Below are 23157 nucleotides of genomic sequence, written 5' to 3' on the forward strand. Positions count from 1 at the left end.
GGTTCACATTGGGAGAAAGAGAGCAAGTTCACGTTTTCAAAACGGAAAACTATTAAGTTTTTTAGTTATGCAGTTTTAGGAAACCATTGGTAAATCTTTCATGTTTCAAGTAAGCATATATGCTATGCATACACACGGGACACGACATAGCTCTGTTGAAATTTTATTTGCCAATCATAAGTTACATCATGTAATTTGCCTAAAAAGAAATCTCAGAAAGATTTAACAAAGAATCGGTTTCTAACTGGTTTTGTCAAAAAAAAAAAAAAAAAAACTAGATAGATTGACACCGGAAAAGATTTCAATTCTTTTCTGGTTTTAAAATTTACTAATCCTTTCATTCTACTTTATGTCATTATAGTAAAACAATGTTCCAAATTATATGTCATTTTACAATATCAGAGACAATCATTAATAATTATTTTCCTATTATGTCCTCACTATTTATTACTTTATCTTTTTTCAATATAAAAATATGGAGATCGGGTTATACAACTGAGTTATTCGGTTCAATCAGTGATTTAATGGTTCGACTAAAGAACTAGTACCTTGTCACCTTGTTGGGGCAATGGTCGGTCCGATTATAAAACACTGGTTTTGAATTCTATTTCACCCCGCTAATAAATTAGGAATAATAAAACCAAAAGTCTAATTGTTTTAGTGTATTAACAAATGCTCTCTGAGCAAATAGAGAGGATTTGACTCATACAAATCTGTATAACAAATCTGTTGAATAATCCAACTAAAATGCTAGGGAAGGAAGTTCATTTGCCAGGTATTTAGGAGAACTTTTTTCTCGGATTGATCTAATCTAAAGAGATCCCAAAACCAATATCCCGTTCTAATTCCTCTAGCAGCACTTCCTCGGCAAAGACAAGTATAGTACCATACACATGTTCAGCAACACGGCACAGCTAAATCCACTAGCAGCACTTCCTCAGTTAATTCCACTAGCAGCATTTCCTCAGCAAACAAGTATAGTACCATACACATGTTCAACAACACAGCTCAGCTATCCACAGTCAGCATCTTGTCTATGCTTGAAAAGTTTTGATAGAAAGCTTTGAAATGCTTGTAGGCAATGTCGATATCTTCCTTCCCACATATTTCTCTTATACTGCAGTACAATAAAGTAATAACAATTCTATCAAAACTTTCTATCAAAACTTTCACCAAGAATAAAGTAATAACAATTCAAGCATTTCAATAAGATAAAGACAAGAAATTAAGGGGAATAACATTTAAATATTGGCTGAGTGTCATGTATTTCCATGGTGCTTATTTTTCCAATTGTGAAGAATGTCTAAATGTCCCTACTCACATTCAACCTAGTGCCCAGGTGGTTTGGCCAATAGTAGGCCAAGAAATATTGAATGGTAAAGCAGGCGGAGGTTTCAAAAAGATGAAGTCAACCTTGTAAATATCGAAAATTGATTTATTTTTTCCGGACTAATTTCCCGGATACAGAAAAACAATGGTTAGTTGACTTTCATATATAGAATAGACATATGTGCAAGAACCAACTGCCAGACAATGTTACAACTTATACCTTTTCGGTATCAAGCCTAAGTATATGACAAGGTTTAATAAAGGCTTTGATAGGTTATTGGCAGTTATATACTTTTCTCTGTTTCAAAATCATTTGATACCTGTGCATTGATAGTTGAGCAATTCCACAGTCAACAGTTCGGATGCCAACCCCAGAAGCGAGTATTGGACCTATGGTTGATCCACATCCCATGTCATTTCTAACCACGAATTCCTACAGTAAGTAGACAAAATATAATATTCAAATGCCATAATTATGTGATATAACAAGCATGGATAACACATTTACTTTCTCTTTCATATATTGCTAGAGATTATTTTGGAAAAGCTACTCACAGTAAAAAAAATAAAAATAAAAAATTGCATTAAAACAAATAAATAGTTTAAACAAAATGAAAAATAATAGAGAGGGATTGCCTGAGTTGGAAGGTTATGGATTTTCCCAACTTCTTTAAAAAGAAGAGATGTGATTCCACTGGTAGCATAGCGCTGGTTTGCGTTGTGTTTAATAACAAGTCCTTTCTGAAGCTCTGGTCGGTGGTGTTCTTCATGCTTATCTGCAAAATTTGGATGAACTCCATGGGCCATATCTGCAGACACTGTTAGAAACAGAATCAAAAAGGTGGTCCCATTCAGAATATCATGTGAGACAACAAATTACGGACGTCAAATTTACTACTGCTGATATGACAATAAAAATCACTACTTTCCATTGAATGTGTTCTTTTATCATAAATAGAACTATATTTTCAAAATCTAATTAAACGACAAACTCTATATTGCAGGACGAAATTATCGGCATGTTTTACTAAACCCTGAAACAAATTCATGTATAAGCTCTTTCTCTTTTTATCTTTTAAAAAAACATAAAAATTGGTCTCCACCCAAAAATTTAACAGATCTAATAAAAATAAGAGAGTCCAGAAACAGAATAAATAAATAAATGCTACAGTTATTTCCTTAGTCACATCACACCCCTTAATAAGATATAAGTCCTGAACAAATGGTTGCCACGGCTGAAACAGCTCGAGACCTCTTTTATCAATTTCTTCCATTATTTTAAACCCCATACCCTCTTTAACTAATCCATAATTTGAGCTTTCTTAGGAGCCACTAGTTAGCTATGCTAGTTGACCTACAACAGAAGGTTGACAATTGACCTACAACAGAAGGTTCACAATCAAGTCTGCAAACCCTTAATATTGGAATTACACGCCTAAAGTTAATTATTATGTTCATGCATTTATCATAAATTTATAAGAGGATCGTATACCGAGAAATGATTGGCGTATAGTGCGCTCAAAAGAGCCTTCACCAACATAGCTATTTGCCAAGCTCGCAACTATACGTCTCATGGCCTGAAACATAGTGGGTGCACCAGCTCCTTGAGCAGAATCTGAACCCACCTAAACAGCAGTGGTTAAAAGTGGGACTGTGAAATCAATAGCAAAATATCATTACATTACAAAAAAAACAGATGCATTATTACAACTCAAAGAGGAAATATCATAAAGGATTTAATTTGATTTATTGCAAGTGTCAAGAGTCCCACACTACCAATAATTGCTATTTTTTTTTTTAGGGGAAATGATTGATATGATATTATTTCCATCAGTTTGAAAGAACGGTTTATTGCATAGGTTAATGATGTAGTACTTTCTTGTTCGTTGTTATTGAATAGTTATAATAAATTAATAATAGTAGATATTTTTCAAATATAGAGCAACTATTGTGAGAACAGCGGGTGAAAATATAGAAAATTTTCCGATACATAAGTGTGCAAAAGAATCATAAAACAAGAAGCATCCAAATTAAAAAAGAAGACAATTACCTCCTCATTGTCAAACAGAGCAACCATCCGAATCGCTTGTTCACTAGCCAAATCATCCGGAGATTCACTTGAGTCAACAAGTGCCCTCAATGCGCAATAACTTGAAGCAAGATTATCTAATCTTCCAGAAAAAATGAATTCATTGTTTGCACCTCCAAGGCAGCTAGGTTGAGTATCACAAACATTCAGTTCAATACTCACTATCTCATCAACATCACATTTCAACTCCTCTGACAATATCTGAAAATTTAAGACAAGGGCTATTATAAAGAATAGTAAGCAATTGTTAAAGCAAGCTACATTTAAAGTCAGGGTAGTTTAAAATCAAAGACAGACAAACTTGTACAATTCCATTCCAGCATGACCCATTGTAAAATACCAATTGCTAAAACACCAAGCCATAAACCTATTTGACTTGGTAGCTTATTCCGATATCCAAAATAATAAACACGGCTATGAATTCATGTTTCATCATTGGGCTTTGGCTAGACCACTGGTACTTATTATGGCACTACCAATTCCACACAATGCTCTTTGATGCCTCTTTTCCGTTATTTGTCTACTACTCTGCTAAAATCTTTTAATTCCTTTACAAAAATTCTTTTACATAAAACATGAAAGCAATTAAAAAATCTCGGTCAACAGTCCTTGCCCTCAATGCAATCATCCCTTTCTATGAATGAATATTTACAGTCCACCTTCCAACATATTTGCATGCATAGCTAATGCAACCAATTCATTGGATTATTAAATTGTAATGGACTGAGCGATACAAAATATGTATAAGGAAAATGCCGAGACACTGGTTAAGAAAATCACAGAATTATCTAGGGGAAAGTGTACTTTCTAAAATTCTCAAAATAATGATGTTCTAAATTTTGATTCATTAACTATTGCTCTTTCTAAGATCACAGGTTAGCACAATACAAGTATAAGACCCGTGATTTGAAAGGTCTCGGTGTTTCTTTTATCATCATCAATAACAACTCAAGAATGTGGTATGAAATTATAATTATAATTATAATTATATTCTACAGTGCCTTACTTATATCTAGTTGTGATCAAGACCCGAAGAGTAGGAAAACAAATGATAGCAGGCAGAGTAACTTTTAAGATGTTCCCTAAAACTGCCATGTCAGGCTCTGAATGATGTTTCTTTGACTTGCGTCAAAAGATATCTATGCTGTACCATAGCAACTATAGTATATAGCAATTTCAATTTATATTTGGAAAATTTATGAATTTGATCGATGTTTTCTTTCTTCCACTGAATCTAGACTGTACAAAGAAGAAAAAAGGGGAAACAACAAGAAAACGATAGTTGTGGATGGAATCATATTTTATTTTGAATAAATGTTGAAATTTTTTTATTGGTAAGGTTTGCTTTCCTCAACTCAAAAATTAAACACAACTAGTTTGAATCCATGAACACAAAAGATTGTTCAAAGGTGGTACCTTTGAAGAGAACTTCATATTCAAACTCAATTCAAAAGAAAGAAAAACAATACGTACCTGCATAAGCAGTGGATGATGAGAAGCTTTGGATGACAATTTAGCAGTCTTCTCTTTTGACTCTGCAGAAGTGTCCTCAAGTTTCATCGAGAGTAAAGGAAGAAGATGAGTCTCAAAATTTGGTTTGAAACCATCCTGGTTCACTGTGCTAAACAATGAAACAAATATGAGGCAGCAATAGAATCTGCTAGCTTGCATGTCATTGTGACAGAGCATTAACATTTAATAAAGAATTAATGATCCAAAAAAAATAAAAAAATAATACTAGGGCCACATAGAAAAACCAGACATTTCCCTCAATGATAGTACAAATGTTTGCCGGTATTTGCTGATCATTAACTGAAAATATTTATGCAAACAAGAGACAAATGATATCACTGAAAAATCAGCATTGCTCCTCTGAAGTAAGTGATTGACCATTGCTGAATAAATCAATGGTTAATGTCACAACCCACATGCATTACAAATCATAAGGGCATTGAAACATCAAACCTTAAATTTCTCATTAATAATTGAGATTACTAGTCACTTGAGGAGAGTTAGATCCCACTGAACCATGATGTTTAGTTTGATGAATATATGGACATGATGATGATAGTTTGTTAGTGTTAGGCCATGTTTGGATAAACAGATTAATTAAACACATATTGCATAAGTACTGATGTATAAGATATTTCTAAAAAAAGTGAAACAATTTTCATACAAGTTATGAGCTGTTTCCATAAGTTATTTTGGAGAGCTTGTGAAAATAAACTGAAAAAAGGCAATTGACATGCCATAAGTTTTTTCCATAAGCTCCCATTAACAGTCTCAAAAGTGATTATGTGAATATATAAGCTCAAATAATTCAATCCAAAGAAGCCTAAGTTCAACTAGGAGTTGTAATTAAATTAAGAAAGAATGATATGATACAATTTGATGAGTGTGAGTTATAGTACCGGTCAAGATGAATGGCAAGAGTAGGAATACGTAAAATGGGTCTGCTGACTTTGACAAGCTTATGAACAAAAGATTTATCACTTCTTTTGAGAATAACTCTTCCTGCAACACTCAAATCCCTATCAAACCAAGTATGCCATAACCCACCTCCATAAGTCTGAACATTTACCATCATATAAGAAGAAGCCTTCAATGATGCTGTTTTTGGCTTCAGTTTCAGACAAGGACTATCAGTATGTGCTGCTATCGCATAAAAACCATTACCCACATCATACCTTCAACAACACCAATGCACAGATCCATTCCAAGTCCATCAGAAGATAATAATAAAAAGAGTGAATGAGTCATCTACTATTTCAGGGGGAAAATTGGAAATTTACTCGAAAAAGCTAATATCAGGATCAGGACTATATTATATTAATTGAAACTCACTTTTGTCCAACTGCGAAAGCAACCAAACAGGACATATTACGAGTGAAGAAGTAGCGTCCACCTGGTTTGAGATTCCATTCTTCATTCTCATTAAGAAGATGAAAACCAGCTGCGATCAATTGTCGTTTAGCTTCAGCTACACACGAAATGAAAAAGGTTAGTTTAGGCAAAATGGAAGAATAATAAGAATGGAATGAAGGTACTGTACCTGTGGCGTGGAAATGAGTCCAAGATTCGTTAAGGTAATCGAGAAGATCGTTAACAATGGAAGCGGATTGGGATTTTGAAGATGTGGAATTGGTGGAGCAGAAGACACGTCGTGGAATGAAGGGCGATGAATTTGGGAGATTTCGGTAGCGAAGAAATGGTGACGATGGTTTGAGATTGAGTTTGAGTGATGGAGATGAAGAGTGCAGAAGTAGAATGTGCGGTCGAGTTATTGTTGATGCCATGATGTTTCAAACTTAGTCCCAACACTCATAACAAACACCCAACCTCTGTCAACTAGTATTGCATCAAGGTGGATATCGTTAGAATCGTTGATGATAACTTTGATCAAAGGATTAGCTAAAAGAAAAAAAGTCCTAAATGATTGGTGACCCAAAAAATAAGTTTAATGAGTAAATAACAAGTCATTATGTGATATCCGTCTCATCTTCATGTTAAGTGAGACACTCGATCTTGTCATACGTACCAATGCAAAATTATAAAAATTTAATATTTTGAAAATATTCATAACGACATTTTATATGATACTCCCTCCAACCCTAATTATAGGACCCTTTTGAAAAAATAACGGGAATTAAGATAGTGAATATTTGTATTAAATATGTTTGTAATTACTATTGTTTTTACAATTTTATCCTTTAAGAGAGAATTGGTTTATGTTTTCAACATGATATTTATTGCTGATTGAAGAAAATTATGTATAATAAATAGGGGCATGCATGTAAAGAAATAATTAATGTAGTTGGAAATAGCAAAGGGGTCTTATAAAAAGGGACAAAAAAAATTCTCAAAAGGGTCTTATAATTAGGGACGGATGGAGTATTATTTATCTTTGTATATTACTCCCTCCGTCCCTTAATAAATGACACAGTTGACTCCATTACGCATTTCAATGCATAATTTTGACTTAAATATCTTGAATAATATGTTAGAAAAAATCATGAAAATTTGATATTTTGAAAATACTCATCGAGACGAATCTAATGATATCTTATATGATATTATTTATCTATGTATATTAGTAGAAAAATATGGTCAAAGTAAGCTAGGTCAAAATTGCAAATTTTCAAATAGGTCATTTATTACGGGACGGAGGGAGTAGTATAAAAATATGGTCAAAATATGTTAGGTTAATAATGCTCATTTTCAAATAGGTTATCTATTGTAGGACGGAGGGAGTATGCTATTATAAATAATAGAAGCACGACTCCTAAAGCATTAAGAGAATGATAAACTCCTAATAAGATTTATACCGTAAAGTATAGTATAGTAGAGTATCTAGTTATATGAGTACTCTTGATAGACTCGCTTATGTGAATATGGAACTAGGGATGTTTCTTCTAAAATTTTAAGGTACATTTCTTAGAGCATTAAGTATACATGGATAAGTCGTGCCTGACCATTAAAACACGGGCTTTTGAGAATATATCATATAAAAAGGTTGAGTGTGGATTTTACGTAAGAGATATAATTCAAGACTACGAGTTACTCTTGTTGAATTTGAATCTTACCCGTTATGCAAATATTCAAGTTAAAAGACATCTCTGTTTATGCACAATCTTATAGAAACATTTAATGTTATTTCTGCAACTATTTTTAAATTTAAATAGGGGATTATTGAAACATTGGTAGGAAACTATGAGGACGTTTGGAAGTTTCAAGTGTGTGTGATAGAGATAGTCCTAAAGCTATACCCACTTTTGTGAGTAGAGTGATCACACACAAAATTATATTTACCTACCATGCGCGCGACTACAATGTCGTCCAGCCTATCCTCGAGCTTGGTTAAATGTTTTTTTTTCTTCTTCTTTGGAGTGTGCGTTTATCTTTTGTTGAACCTTTTATTTGTGTGCTTCATGACCAAGTCCATTGTTCATATCCTCCGCTCACTTCAGTCGATCTGGTTCGCAAGCGTTAGCATTGTTCGAATTCGATCTTGCAGATTTTACTCAGATCGATTGTGAAGTCACCCTATAAATAAAGAATTCCACCTCACTCGTACTCTAGATTTATGAAGGAAAAAAACTTATGAAATTTCTCCCTTCTCTCTTCCTCAACTTTTATTTTTCCAATCCTTTCGATCTCTTTTTTAGATTGCCCATCGTGTCATACGTGACCTCAAAATAGTAATTTTATATGACATAATGTATCAAGTAATTATTATATTTTTTTGACAAAAAGTAATTAGTTAAAAAATCAAAATAGAAACACATATTTAGAGCCATTTTTGTAATTATACATCTGAAAATAATTTTTATTCAAAACTATCCAAACAAAATCAACTAATAAGAATCACTTTTACATTTACATCATTTTGCCCAAACTTAAATAAATTTACATTAATTCAGTTAAAATGAATTTTGTCAGAATCAATTATCTCCACCATAAAATACCTAGTGCATGTTTGGTAATGCATTTGCGAAACAAAGTTTAATAGAAATCATGGCAAAAAACTATGTTAGCGTATAAGCTAATACTTTGGAAATCACAGCAAAAACACATCGAAAAATGTGCAAAAGTGTCTTTGTGTGTTACAACGGAAAAACCAAACAAACGTTTAGATGAAGCCAAACGCATCTACTCTTCCGTTTCAAAACGAGTGTCACTTTAATAAAAAAAAAATTGTTTTAAAATGAACGTCATTTTTCATTTTCCAATACAATAATAATTTTTCTTTTTCAATTATACCCTCTAATTAATACTATGCACACTACTTCCAAATTATTACTTTTAAAACTAACCAATAATTACGAAGAATAATTTGATAAAATAATAAAATTTTTTTAAATCTTTTTTAAAAACTTTAAACGATGTAAATTTCAAAAGGAGGAAGTAATACTTATATTATATGGTAGGTAAGTTGTGCAAAACCCCTCATTTCAAGTTATAAAAAATCTCAACTTATCATGCCTACACTTGCCTTTGCATGACTTTTTTCTTTCAAATTTTTTACTTATTGACTTTAAGGAGTAAATTCATTTTAAGGGAAAAATATTTAATCACTAACTTATTTTTTTGAGGGGAATCATCACTAGCTTATTTGATAAAATAAAAAATTTCATAAACTGCATTGAATAAAATGTTTATATTTTTTTTTGGAAATTGAATGAAACGGTTTCATAATAAATAAAATCAGATGATCATTACACTGCTCTGCTTCACTTAATTGAAACCAGCAAGAGTGGTCATTTCAAAACTTAATTGAAAACAAAGCAATAAATAACCAAACAATAAAAGCAAACACTTCGGTTTGACGACGGTTTCATAGTCCTCTCAACTTCAAAACTTTTGGCTGGTATCTATAATATAATCTATCCCTTCTTCATCTTCTATTTTCATAGTTAGATTCCTTATCGAACACTTTCTTCTTCATAACTCTCACGCATGCTAGTTCTTTTTTTATCCAGAAACAACAAGGTCATATATTCTTTTCATTTATTACTGATATATGCTTTAGTTTTTAGTTTATTTTTAACGATCTTGCTTATTTTGTTGTTATCCTTTAATGGTTTTAATTTGTGATACCATACCATTTTGTATTTAAGATTTATTCAACTGAAATAGAAATAATTAGGGCTCAAGAACAATTGTTTCATGCATTATTTTCTTTAGGGTGTGAACTTTTGTTTGTCATGCATTCTTCGTTCACCAAGATTTTATCCTATTGGATTTTCATGTTCTTTATGCCCTTGGATTTGCTTTGAGTTTTGGCCTAATCCCTCAATATTTGCATGTAACTTCTCTTTATTTTGATTAAACATATATAAAAAATTAAACAAACTTGCATATAGTTACCGATTAAGATTGATTAAAAGATAAAATGCTTTCCCCATTGTTTAAGTTTCAGTGTTTCAGTTTTATGTTATTGTATTTTTTTCCCTATTGTTTGAGTATCCTTCGCCTTTTTTTGTTTTTTTTTTATTGTATCATTTGTATACATGCACAATTACTGCACAGTGATATGATGTCATGCTTTACCAAGTTTTACCCCTTTTCATCTCAAATCAGATCATTATTGTTTGACTCTTTCAGTTTTATGTTATTATCAAAATTTGGTAATTTCCCTTTTATTTTCTTGTTATATTGTTATCCTTGGAATCTATGAGCGTGCTCCTTTGTAAGTCTAGGTTCGTATCCCACGAGTACCAACAATTCCTGTGTTGGCCGTTGGGCCAGTACCTAAGTATTTAGCCTCTGCTAGTAGACGCCGGTTTAGTCGGTTATTGAGCTGGATATGGAGTTTCCGAAATATAATAATTTATGTTGTTTGAGTTTTATTCTATTTTTTTTTGTGTAAATGCATAGTGAATGAGATGTTTCAACAATTTTCTGTCCTTTTTGATTTCTGGATGTTTTGCTTTACCATTTGTGATTCACTTTAATTTTGTTTTCCCCCCCTATTCCTTGTGATTTAAGCTACTGTTTTGTACCTTCGTTTATGAATGCTGAACATTTACTATGACAGTGTAGGACCGATGGCAGGACCATTTGACACTGTCAAAGGGGTTAATACCACCAAGGAAGAATGGAAGATTGGAGTTCGAATAACAGATATGTGGATTGTTACAAACATGAATAACCATCAACATCTTGAAATGGTTTTAATGGATACCAAGGTGAACTCCAACTAAATATCTTTTTCATTCTGATTTAATAAAAATGATTAAATGCATGTTTGGTTTTAATTTATGATTCTTTTTGTTATCAGGGGGATAAAATTCAAGCGATAATCGTGAAGGATGACATAGCAAAATGGGGATCAATCCTAATAGAACAAAAGACATATGTGATGCAGAATTTCAAAGTCCTAAATAATGATTTACAAATTAAGCTTTGTGATCATCCATGCAAGATTATCATTCATGGCAGGAGTGTAATTTATGAACATCCTTTTCCGGATATTCCTCTAACTAAGGTTGAGTTTAAAACTTTTTCTCAAGTACTGACTAGAAAGATGTCAGAGCCTAATGATGGTTATGCTGAAGTAGATACTTCACCTGGTGATCCTATTGATGCTATTGTTCAAAGTACATATCCAGATCTTCTTTCACAATACAACAATGAACAATATTTGCAATCAAGAGCTATTTTGACCTACACAAATGAGGTAGTTGATCAAATAAATGATTATGTACTTAAGTTGATTCCAGGTATGTGCAATTAGTTCTCCATTTTATTAGTAGAAACCCTTCAATTATTCATCATCATGTGAACTTACATATGAGGAGCTTTGTTTAACTTTCATTTTGTTCTACATTAATAGGTGAAGGAAGGGAGTATTATAGTGCCGACAGGTCAAAGATGAATGATGTAGGAGCATTTGACGCAATTCCTCCTGAATTTCTAAACACTATCAAAACATCTGACCTGCCAAATCACAAATTCACACTCAAGATTGGGACCCCTGTAATGCTTCTAAAAGATTTAGACCTGTTTGAGGGTTTTCGCAATGGTACTAGATTAATTGTTACAAGGCTAGGTCGATTTGTACTTCAGGCCAAAAGTATATCTGGAAATAATATTGGTGAGCTGGTATTAATTCCTCGATTAGATATGTCTCCTTCACAATCAAAATTGCCTTTCAAGCTAGTTAGAAGACAATTCCCAATTGTTGTCTCATATGCTATGACAATCAACAAATCTCAAGGTCACTCATTCGACAATGTGGGCTTATATTTACCTAAACCAAGGTTCAGTAATGGTCAGCTGTGCACCACCTTTTCTAGAGTCAAAAGCAAACAAGGACTCGAGACTCTAATTCATGACAAGGAGAAAAGGGAAATGTCCAGCACTACAAATTTAGGTGGTCTTCGAAGAGGTTTCCTAAATCTCTAACAAGTAATATTTTCTGTCATATATATACACATATCAGATTAAATATTCTATTTTCATTGTCATTTACTTCTATTGCTTCTAACAACATGATTTATGTGTTCTACTAAAGAAATAGATATATCAATCTGTGGGCAATAGCTGTTTTTTTTTTTTTTTTTTCCCTTTAGGGGATTTTTTTCTTTCTATCAGTAGTGAATGCAATAAGAAAGCATGAAAGTGGCCATGCCATTGTGCTTGCAACATAATCTTGGTGAATACACATGCTTCAAGAAATTGCACACATTAGTCTTCTCAACGATTTCACTAAGTAAAAAGAAAATGAACATTACTATATAGTATATACTATATGGTTTCCTAAATATTTGAAACTGAAGTAGTGGACAATTAAGTATATTTGTATATATATTCCATTATACGCTTTCAATTGCTTATTAACTTAAGCTTTATTAACAGGATATTTGTTTATGGGAACCAACCTTCATGGAGATGTTTTTTCGATGAGCTAGGCGATCATTGGTGGTTAGTGAATGCTGATGGGAACAAACACCATGTTAAACACAATGGCAGGCTGAAGATCAAAATTAGTTTCAACAACTCTGTCACTGTCATCAGAAATTGGATTTTGTTGCTATTTTGAGTTTTATTCCTAATCTCTGTCATTTTCTTTTGCGATTTTAGAACATATTAAAACTTAACTAGCTCTTTTTATAATGGTTAATATCAATGGATGCACTATATTTGATCAGATATCACTTCTGATTTTGATGTATCGTTGTCATTATTTCACTACAATGCTGAGGAGAGCCATGCTTAGAATGCCTTTTTCATGCACCAGGGGAGAATATTACGACCTGCAAATGATTTGAACTTTTCTTTTGTTGCTAAGATTACTTCCTAAATCTATTTTTTGTTGTGTGCACTCTTATTACTTATTAGTTCTTTTGCTACCATATTTGTGTATTTTTGCTTTGGTGGTGGATTATAGTCGTTAGGGATAATGGTCCTATTTAGGTACCCTATAGTCACTGTTTCTTGAGCATAAGATAAGTGTTCACCTTATCTAAGTTTGGTTATCAAAGTTCTGTCCGATGTCCACACGCAATGACACCATATATGTGCGAACACATGAGTATTTTACTAGTTAATAGGTAAAATTCCATTGAAATTGCAAATTCTTACAAATACTCCTCCGTAAAAGCCAAAAATCTTTCCATGACATGCAATTTTTTCTTCTTCCAGTTTTTGCAAAAATTCCATTGAAATTGTAAATTCTTACAAATTCTCTTAACCAACTTGTTTCTTCAACGGTAGTTGCTAGTGAGCAAGGGCAATTACTAGTAAAGAAACAAGTTGGTTAATATGTTTGCTAATTAAGATTCCTTTGTGGGAAAAATTGTTGTTGGTTATGTTGATCCATTTGTGATAGCACCGTGACTATTGCAAAAAATGAGAATTATTACAACAATGGTAAAATACGACAGATAAGACGTAAATACGTCACCGTTAGAGAATTACTCTAAAAAAGATCAGTTGTTATAATGGATCAGGTACGCATTAATGAAGTGATTGGAGATCCAAAAACATATGTTCAATGGGTAATAACAAGCCACAAAGTGATATGAGATTAACATGTTATATTAATAATAGAAGCATGACTCTTGAAAGGATAAAAGGATGATATAATAGAACTCTTAATGAGATCTATACTTTTAATGAGGTGGAGTACCTAACTACATGAGTACTCTTGATAAACTCACCTATGTGAATATGGAACTGAGGACAATTCCTATGGAATTTTGAGGCAAAATTCCTAGAGCGTTCAATATACGGGGATAAACCTGCATGACCATTAAAGCATGGTTTTTTTTTTATGAATACCTTGTGAAAAGGTTGTGTGTGGGTTTTATGTAAGAGAAGGAGTTCGAGACTACGAGTCACTCTTGTTGAATCTGAATCTTACTCGTTATGTAGAAGTTCTAGTTGGAAGACACGTCTATTTATACCCAATTGTATAGAAACATTTAACGTTACTTCTGAAACTATTTTTAAAAATTCAAGTGGGATTGTTGGAACATTGGTTGGAAATCAACATGAAGTTGTAAGTCTAAACATTAAAAGTTATATCAACACGAAATTTATTTTTAGTGCACGGATTTAAAGAAAATTATTTTTTCCCGAGTGTGTGTTTATCTTTTATTACACTTTTTTTTTTTATTAAGTTTATTGGTCACTAGAACGCTGACCCGTGCACCGCATGGGTCGTATGAGTCGAAATAATTTGATACACAATAAAATGAAATATGTTGGAATGAAATTTAAAAAATTAGAATACATGAACAAAATTTATCGAAGTCACCAAAGCTAACATATCGGTAAATATCGTATCATAAACTTTTCATGTTACAACAAAGATATAAACGATTTTTAAAGACGACATAACATATATTAGGGAGTATCACACATTTCAAAATACTTCTTCGTATACGGCATTAGACGTCGTATCAATATCTTCACCATCTTCATTATTATCAATATTTTCAGTCTTTCTCTGGATGTAACTCTTGAGACAACAACATATAATTGTCCATGTGAAAATACAGATGTTGGGAGATATAAATATATAATCCAACATGTCGCATTGATTGCCGTTGACTCTTGTTAATAGTCATGGCAAAAGAGACAACTAAAGGGAACTGTCGTCTTTAAAACTTGAAAGAAATTCGGATGTCTGAAGGTGACATAGATAAATGCGATATAAATATTTTTTCTCCAACACTACTACCAGATATTTCCTTACCCTCTAGCACATATTTTCCCATTCTGGTTATGATCAACCTTGTTCCATTGCATAAACCATTTTGAAGATCTAAATTCCTCAACAGCATGACCGGTACTCCAACTTTTAGTCTTAATTTGTGATTTGGAAGTCCTGAAGCAACAATTGTGTTTAGGAATTCGGGTGTATGCATGCCATAAATTGCATCATCGTGAAAATTGCGTGTAACCGATGAATCCTAGCTTAGGCTCTGTCGTTTTTCATGTTGATCAAGAAAACTATTGTACAATTGTCGATTTTCTTAGTTGCTACTCTACGCAACTTTCAAGCTTTTTTCAGTTAAGCTCTAGAAGTCTTTGTTTTGTGCCGTGACAGTTTTTTCTTTCTAAGAACTTCTTTGTTAACTACTGTGACATGGCTATCAATGGTATTTTTTTTTTCTAAGACCTTGGTTATTTGCTTTATACGTGTAACTTCTTTTTAGATATAGTGTTCTAGATTTTTCTCTTTGAACGGAATAATGTGGATCTAAAATGGAAACATACATGTCATAGGATACATCACCTATATATTATTAGATGATACAAATAGTGATATATTAACCAAATTTACCTTTTAATACCACTTTACTTTGTGAGTTAAACCATCCTTCAATCACACATTCGTAGGAAAGCATTGAAACACTTATTCACATTCCAAGCAATTCGTGAGTCATATTAGTGGATTCTTTGGCAGAACTTAGCCTTGAAAATCAATTACTCATTCAACCTACCAAAAACCCATGACAATTGACTATGTAGTTTCAGAAGTCAATTATTGAAGGACAAAAATGTTATTACATACAAATTTTAATTTCTAAAAAGGCCTTTCAAAGAACGGCTGAATATATTTAAAAAAAATGCATAGGATGAAAGGATTTGGTTATTCCATTCAAACAAAAAAGAAAAAGGAGTTGGGCATTAGAATGCATTGAAAGAGTTATAAAAAAAAATGTCAAATTGATGAGTGCCTTCCGTAACTTGTTTTAATTTGTGAGGGTCAGATGTTCTACAATATATTTAATAATTTTGGATGAGTTTTATCAATAGTTACATCAATCATCAACCCAATAAATGTTAAACTGCTTGAAGAGCAAGCTGATATATCTAAGTGAGTTAATAATTGACTTGAAAGTCGCATCAAAGGGGAAGAAGAATTATCACAAAAGCTACAATGAACTAATGTAAAACATGTAAGGAGAAAATTCTTGAGAAAACAAAACAAACCGATACAAACAGAAAGCACACAGATATGAAGAGTTAACATTCATACGAAGGGTTCTTTATATTTTTTGTTTTTATTGGAAATTGAGGAAACAAATCAAACTCAAAGGCATCCCCTTTATTTCAAACTCAATAAATGAACTCAACTATATTGCTTCCAAAAGGGGATGGTTCAAGTTGGTGGTTCCAAGCTTGTGTTTCTTCGTAAACAAATTATTCAGCCCCTCTCTTTTTTGTGCTCCTTAGCCCCGCCATTCAACTTCATTTGTTTCCACTTTATGCTATTAATAACAATTTTAAAAAAAAAATCAGAATAAATATATAAAATCTCATCAATAAGTTAGAACACAGTGGGAATTAGTCATAGAACAAAAACGATTTTGAATGGAGCAGAGATACATTGTCGCTGGAGCACCGTAGACATTGGTCATGTTGCTTAACAAAAACATTTCATCACCGGAAATTACATAATGGAAGGTAGAGAAGAAAGTTGGCGCAAAGATGGAAGTCTCAATGTAAATCTCGACTATCAAAACACTGCTCAATCTACAACTTGCAAAGATACACCGAGCATGAACAAAAGAGAAAGAAACACACATGAATTTAAGTCGCAAAGTCGTGTATTAAGCCGTGTGTATAATAATGGCTTGATTACGCATATTTCTAATGCATTAACTCAGATTGAAATTAACTCAAATTAAAATTACAAGTGCATAAATTACGGCTGTGTTTGGTAACACAAAAAAGCTAGCTTATAGCTTCTTGGATTAGCTTATAAGCTTGTTGGATGAAAACGTGATGTGTTTGGTAACGAGCTTTTCTCATGAGCTTATAACGTTTTTTGAAAAGCTATTTCAAGTAGCTTTTGAGCTTATAGCTGGTAGCTTTTTATATTTTCTTCCAATTTTAACCTTTTATTAATATGGTTTAATTTAATTTTAATTAAAAAAACATACCCACATTCTTATTCAATTGCCCACGTTTAAAAAAAAAAACTACCCACAATCTTTTTCAAATTTTCTTATTCACTTTCGTTTTTACATACTCTTAATTCAATAATAAATAATTTTATATAAATTTTACAATAAAGAGTGAAGAAAGTTTAGTTGAGTAAAATTCATTAAAAGAAAGTTTTTTTAAATAAAAAATGTCAATTGAATTCATAAATACATTTATCATTTGGGAGATGAAAATATTTTGAAATAAATTTAAAATTTTTTAAAAAAATACAATAATTAATAAAAATTGTATATATGATTTATAAAAAAAGATTGTCCTTTTACGTCATTTTATATTTATGAGCCACTTGAATAACTAATTTTACCAAACACTTTTTATATTAATAAGCTAACTTTTCAGCTATCAACTAGCTTATAACTTCATTTTACCAAACACACCCTATATATGAAGTTGTAAAGTCAACAAAAAATTGTTGAAGTATTCAAATCAATGAGTATTTGCCACAAAGTTCAAATAAGGCTAATAAGGCTAATAAAATATGAAGAAAAATAAAGAATGAAATGCAGATACAATTAAATCAAACAACCATTGGTTGCAAGATATGAAATAATGGCTTAGAACAGAAGCAAAATGGTGGTAGCAATAGAGAGATAAAAAGATACACAAACTGTTTTCACATTGGATAGAATGGAAAAGAGTAAAATTCAAACGTACAGGGATGGTATTGCAAGCAGTTATGGTATTTTGTTCTGCATCAACAAAGAGGCTTCAATAAAGAATAGAGATAAATCAACAATCAAAATTAGAAAAGTGTAAACTTAACAAAAATAAAAACAAATCTTTCCAAACAAAGTTGTTCTGCATCAACTGATTTTGTAGAAGTTTCTTTTTTGGGTTGTTGATCTTGGCGAGCAAAAACCATGAAAACAAAGTTGTTGCGATAGGCAAGTGTGACCTTTGATCAGAAAGATGTACTTTGATATATTTTTTTCACTTCATTTGTGGGCATTTGAATTGAATTCATGGAGGGTTTCTGTTCTTTAGAGGGAAAATTGTAATGAGAGAGAAGGAAGATTGAAAATTGAAGGAAGTTAGGGAGAGGATGAATGGAAGATGATATTTGATGTTGGAGAAAAATGAGTCTTAGAGGGAGAGAGAACAAAAGGGAACGTATAGGGAGGGTGAAGAGATACATGTAACTACTTTGGAAATAGCCAAGCATGTGTTGAGTATTCAAACAGACGTGAATAAAAGCAGAGGACGAGGAAATTTTGGTTTGCAGTTGAAAAGCCAACTAATAGTGCTAAAACCAAGGCTCAGTTAATGCACATGAAGTAGAGGGAAAATAACAAATTGCAAGGCAAAGTTTGAAATTCAAACTTAACAAATAGAAGGAGGGAATTTTTTTTTTAGGGTTATAGTGATTAGCAATTAATGCAGTAAAAATAGAGGGAAAATCCTTATCCTTATTTTCTAATCCTAATGTACAATGCACACAAGACCTAAAAAACCCTAATCCTTGATTTTGAGCGGGAAAAATTTGCTTTAAATGCATTTACTCTCAAATTTGAAATTCAAATTCCCCACTATGTAGTTGCAACGAACCAAGTGCACCTACTAACTTTCAGTATTCCAAGAACATTGAATGTTGGTGTCTTTCCAAGGTGCCAAATACTAATGGACTTCCATGTTCAACTAACCCATTTCAATCTTTCTCTTCACAAACCCATAAACCCACAAACTAACATTGAATAGGGGATATTGCTCCGCTCTCTCTCTCTCTTCTCCAAACCCATTTCGAACTAATTCAACTATAATCTAATCTTCAGCAGAAAATTTTCAGCAATGGATAATCCAAATCCTTCTCAACAAAAGGAATTTCCGTTGGAAATAGACGGAGAAACAGAACAACAATATTCACTTCACTCTAATTTACTTCAACAATTCATCTCAATCTCTTCCATTGACAAATCGTGGATTTTCAATTCAAATTCAAATACAAATCCATTTCAATTTCATTTTATTCTGTTATTTTTACGGTTATAGCAGATTCTTCATCACAAGGAATGATGGTATATTTTGCTTATTAGAGTTTGATCCGATTCATTTTGCATAATCTCAATGATCTTGAAAATATTATGATTTTTAGCTGATACAATCTTTTGGTGTCATGTATAGATTGTTTAGGTCGTTGATTCATCACTTTCTGTTGTTAAAGAAAAAGCAAGCGAATTGTAGGACTCTTCTGATCGTGACAATGAGGATGAGCAGACACCCTACAGCAAAGCGGTGGGCAAAAGATCTGCTGAGAATGCTATTTCAGATCTGACGGTATATGAGCTGGATGGTGAGGAATCTGCCACAAAGCCTGTCAAAGCGGTGAAGCTCAAATGCATGAAAGTTGAGCCTCAGGAATAGGAGAACGTTTCATGTCGCAATTATTCAGCTACTATGTTGCATCAACTAATTTATTTTGAATTTTTTTATGGATGTTGTCATTTCCGTGTTTACCGCAATTGTTTTTGTTGTTTCAACTACTTTATGTTCGTTTCCTGTTAACCGCCGTTTAAGGTGTATGAGAGTTCTTGGCCATATGCTGATATTTATGAATATCATCTTAAGAATCTTATTAAATATAGTATATACTACCTTATTATTCAATTAACTTCATTCATGTTTTATATGAGTGAAGTCCGCCTAATATCCTAAATTGCGGTGAACATTCATTCTGAAGCTTTTTTTGCGTCTGTAGGCACATGAAGGAATGGTCTGCCATTTTTTTATTTACACCACTATATTTTAGTGTATATTTCTGACATATTATTTGTAAGGCCACTTCATATGCTTATATAGTGTCTAAACCCCTTAAAAAGCGGTGGCTGTAACTATTTCCTATATTGCAGTGTCGTAACAATTGCTGCCATTTCAATGATTGAGATGCTTTTCATAGAGATGACATGTACTATATCGCGGTGTCATGACAACTGTTGCATCGGTGATAACGCATAGATCTGTGGACGTATCATCATAAACCGTCTAACATTAAATCTCATTGTTTAATAAGCCAACTGCAATTCCATTTTAGCAGGCTTCTGTTATGCTCCAATGATGCTTTTTTTTCCTCCAAATGGTTGAGTGTTGATGAAGCGGACAAATGATTTCTGGTATGGTGCTACGTTATTTTGTGGTGATTTCTGCCGAATGTATAAACAGTTGTTTATATAAATGTCACTAATTTGTGCGTTTGTTTTTGTTCAGACCCTTTCATATGACAGAGTTCTGAACTCTGTTATGCCAGTAAACACCAAGGACTTCTATTTGAAAGATCATGCGGGTCACGTGTGGATTTGCACCCAAGCTTCTGTCCGTTCCAGGAACCGCACTACAAAATAGAGGGTGAATGGAAGCATTCTGTTTAAGCCGTAAGGTGACTGCGGGGACATTCATCAAAATTGGTCCACCGACTGTTGGAGCTAATACTTCGTTTTATGTCACTTTTAGAGTTAGTAGTTTGTTTGACTGAATCAATAGATGTTGAACCGTTATTTACATTTTCAATCTAACGAGAAAAGACGAGTGATATGCCCTGATCCACAGATGTCGCCATGGCTGTGATTAGTTTTGTTATATTCTACTGAATTTATTTGTATTGCATCAGAATTTGTCAAAATCTTATGTGTATTTTCAATTCGTTTTGGATGATTCATAAGAATTTAATTTATCAGTATATAAAGCTCCATTTTTAACTAAGTTCTATGTAGCATGAAACCGTTTTAAGGTTTTTGAATTGCGGTGACTTAAGAGATTGACAATGTTGATTTCAACGTCAATGATAAATATGATCGGAAGCATTGTAATTTGTGGTTATGCATTGTTCGAAATGTTGTTTTTTTAACAGCTTTCGAATAATTCTGTTGAATTTTTTTAAGCAGTATATAAAGTTCCATTTTGAACTAAGCTCAATGTAGCGTGTAACTGTTTTAAGGTTTCTGAATTGCGGTAACTTCTGATATTGACATTGTTTATTTCAGTGTCAATGATAAATATGATCAGAAGCATTACAATTTGCGTTGAAAATGCTTATTATAGGATCAATTTTGTAAACACCGCGATTTATGAACTGTGTTTGTCCTCTCTAATTGAGTAAAGTAGGATCACCACTATTTAGAACGATATTTATAAGCAATGTCTGTGTTTTTTGACGGAAGCTTTGTTAAATTGCGGTGATGTATTGTTCTAAATGTTTATTTTTAACAACTTTCGGATAATTCTGTCGAATTTTTCTTAGCAGTATATAAAGCTCCATTTTGAACTAAGCTCAATGCAGCGTGTAACCGTTTTTAAGGTTTTTGAATTGCGGTGACTTCTGATATTGACATTTTTTATTTCAGTGTCAATGATAAATATGATCAGAAGCATTAATATTTTCGGTGAAAATGCTTATTATAGGATCAATTTTATAGACAACGCAATTTATTGAATTGTGTCTGTCCTGTTTAATTGAGCAAAGTAGGATCACCGCTATTTAGAAAGATAGTTATAAGCAATGTCTGTGTTTTTTGATTATGTCTATTTCACAAGTAACTAAAACATGATGTACTCTATAAAATTAGACGTTTATTGCTATCTCGGTGTTTATGATCAATTGTAGTAACACCGCTATTTAGTTGTATATGCTCTAAACTCAATAAAATGAATCAATATCAATTTATGTTACGGTTGCTGCAATTACACAAAGTTACCAGTACCATAACTATATGTGTATATCGTAAATATGTATCAGCATGCAATTTATGATTGTTTTATACAGTATGGTTTCATAGCTTAATATATACTACAATTTTCTATTTTACTTATTACTTCCTTAACCAAAACAGTAATATTAGATTTATACTAATTGCAATTATATCATGTGTTCAGGCCTAAATTTATGCTTATTCGTATATCTTAGAAGTAACTGTTTGTTTATATATTGCAGATTTGGTGTTGGATTATACACAATTGCGGAGCTATGCACTTGCGGAAATTGAACAGTTGTTGCAATGTCATGGAAAATCCATGAAGGATGATTATCCTATGATGCCTCTGCCAGATGTTTCTTTAATTCATCAGTCACACAATATGATGTTGTATGATGAGATGAGATGAGATATGATTGTAACGTCTTGAAAAATGAGCACAAGAGATTGATGGACACCATGACTCAAGAGCAAAAGCATGTGTACGACACCATCATTTCAAGGGTTGATTCAAACTTACTAGGTTTATTCTTTGTCTATGGATATGGTGGAACAGGGAAGACCTTCATATGGAGAGCTTATCATCAACAATTCGATCTAGAGGTGATATTGTGTTGACAGTTGCTTCGAGTGGTATTGCTGCATTGTTCATACCTGGTGGAAGAACTGCTCACTCTAGGTTTGCAATTCCATTAATTGTTGACGAGTGCTCAACTTGCACCATACATCCCAACAGTAATTTGGCTGAATTGGTTGATAAGGCAAAGCTTATAATATGGGACGAAGCTCCTGTGATGCACCAACACTGTTTCGAGGCCCTTGATCGAACACTCAAAGATGTTCTAAGACATCGCAACAACGACAGACTTGATATCCCTTTTGGTGGAAAAAATGTCGTCTTAGGTGGTGATTTTCGACAAGGGAGTTAGCATGGATAACACATCAAATGTTGTCTACAAGGAATTTTTTCGCAATGTACCAGCATGAACCACTTTTTAATTGTAATTTTATATGTACCGATGTGAACTACTTTTTTATTGTATTTTTTCGCATGGATTTACATTGTATTTGCACCATATGAACATTATTTTCTAT

General features: G+C 32.7%; 2 protein-coding genes across 6 annotated transcripts in view; one reads left to right on the forward strand and one right to left on the reverse strand.

The window, feature by feature from the left end:
- Positions 1-581: 581 nt before the first annotated feature.
- LOC11422363 (probable aspartyl aminopeptidase) lies at positions 582-6826 on the reverse strand. 2 transcript variants are annotated; one of them, XM_024785006.2, is made up of 9 exons: positions 6471-6826; positions 6263-6398; positions 5830-6105; positions 4892-5039; positions 3380-3619; positions 2822-2954; positions 1966-2138; positions 1650-1762; positions 582-1117 (listed from the first exon to the last, which is right to left on the reverse strand). In XM_024785006.2, the coding sequence occupies exons 1-9, from the start codon at positions 6712-6714 to the stop codon at positions 1009-1011; spliced, it is 1572 nt and encodes a 523-aa protein (XP_024640774.1). In that variant the 5' UTR covers positions 6715-6826; the 3' UTR covers positions 582-1008. The 2 variants fall into 2 exon arrangements, with proteins under 2 accessions (XP_024640774.1, XP_003591776.2); XM_003591728.4 differs by having other exon boundaries at positions 1966-2147; positions 6471-6825.
- Positions 6827-9648: 2822 nt separating this feature from the next.
- LOC11408488 (uncharacterized) overlaps positions 9649-23157 on the forward strand; it is a 31403-nt gene continuing 17894 nt past the window's right edge. The window contains exons 1-5 of one of the 4 annotated variants that reach the window (XM_024773545.2): positions 9649-9785; positions 10961-11106; positions 11199-11640; positions 11754-12328; positions 12779-13174. In XM_024773545.2, coding sequence (XP_024629313.1) covers positions 10966-11106; positions 11199-11640; positions 11754-12325 — 1155 coding nt within the window. In that variant the 5' untranslated portion in view covers positions 9649-9785; positions 10961-10965 and the 3' untranslated portion in view covers positions 12326-12328; positions 12779-13174. Of the gene's footprint in view, positions 9908-10955; positions 11107-11198; positions 11641-11753; positions 12329-12778 lie in introns of those variants that run through there. The other 3 variants (XM_024773543.2, XM_003591731.3, XM_024773538.2) reach the window with 3 other exon arrangements.

The sequence above is a fragment of the Medicago truncatula genome, chromosome 1, assembly GCF_003473485.1.
Source record: "Medicago truncatula cultivar Jemalong A17 chromosome 1, MtrunA17r5.0-ANR, whole genome shotgun sequence".
NCBI lineage: Eukaryota > Viridiplantae > Streptophyta > Magnoliopsida > Fabales > Fabaceae > Medicago > Medicago truncatula.

Coding starts and splice junctions, on each gene's coding strand:
- LOC11422363 (XM_003591728.4), bottom strand. CDS start 6,714: ATGGCATCAACAATAACTCGACCGCACATTCTACTTCTGCACTCTTCA. Junction 6,106..6,262: donor GCTTTCGCAGTTGGACAAAA/GTGAGTTTCAAT, acceptor GTGTTGTTGAAG/GTATGATGTGGGTAATGGTT. Junction 5,040..5,829: donor CTTGCCATTCATCTTGACCG/GTACTATAACTC, acceptor TTCATTGTTTAG/CACAGTGAACCAGGATGGTT.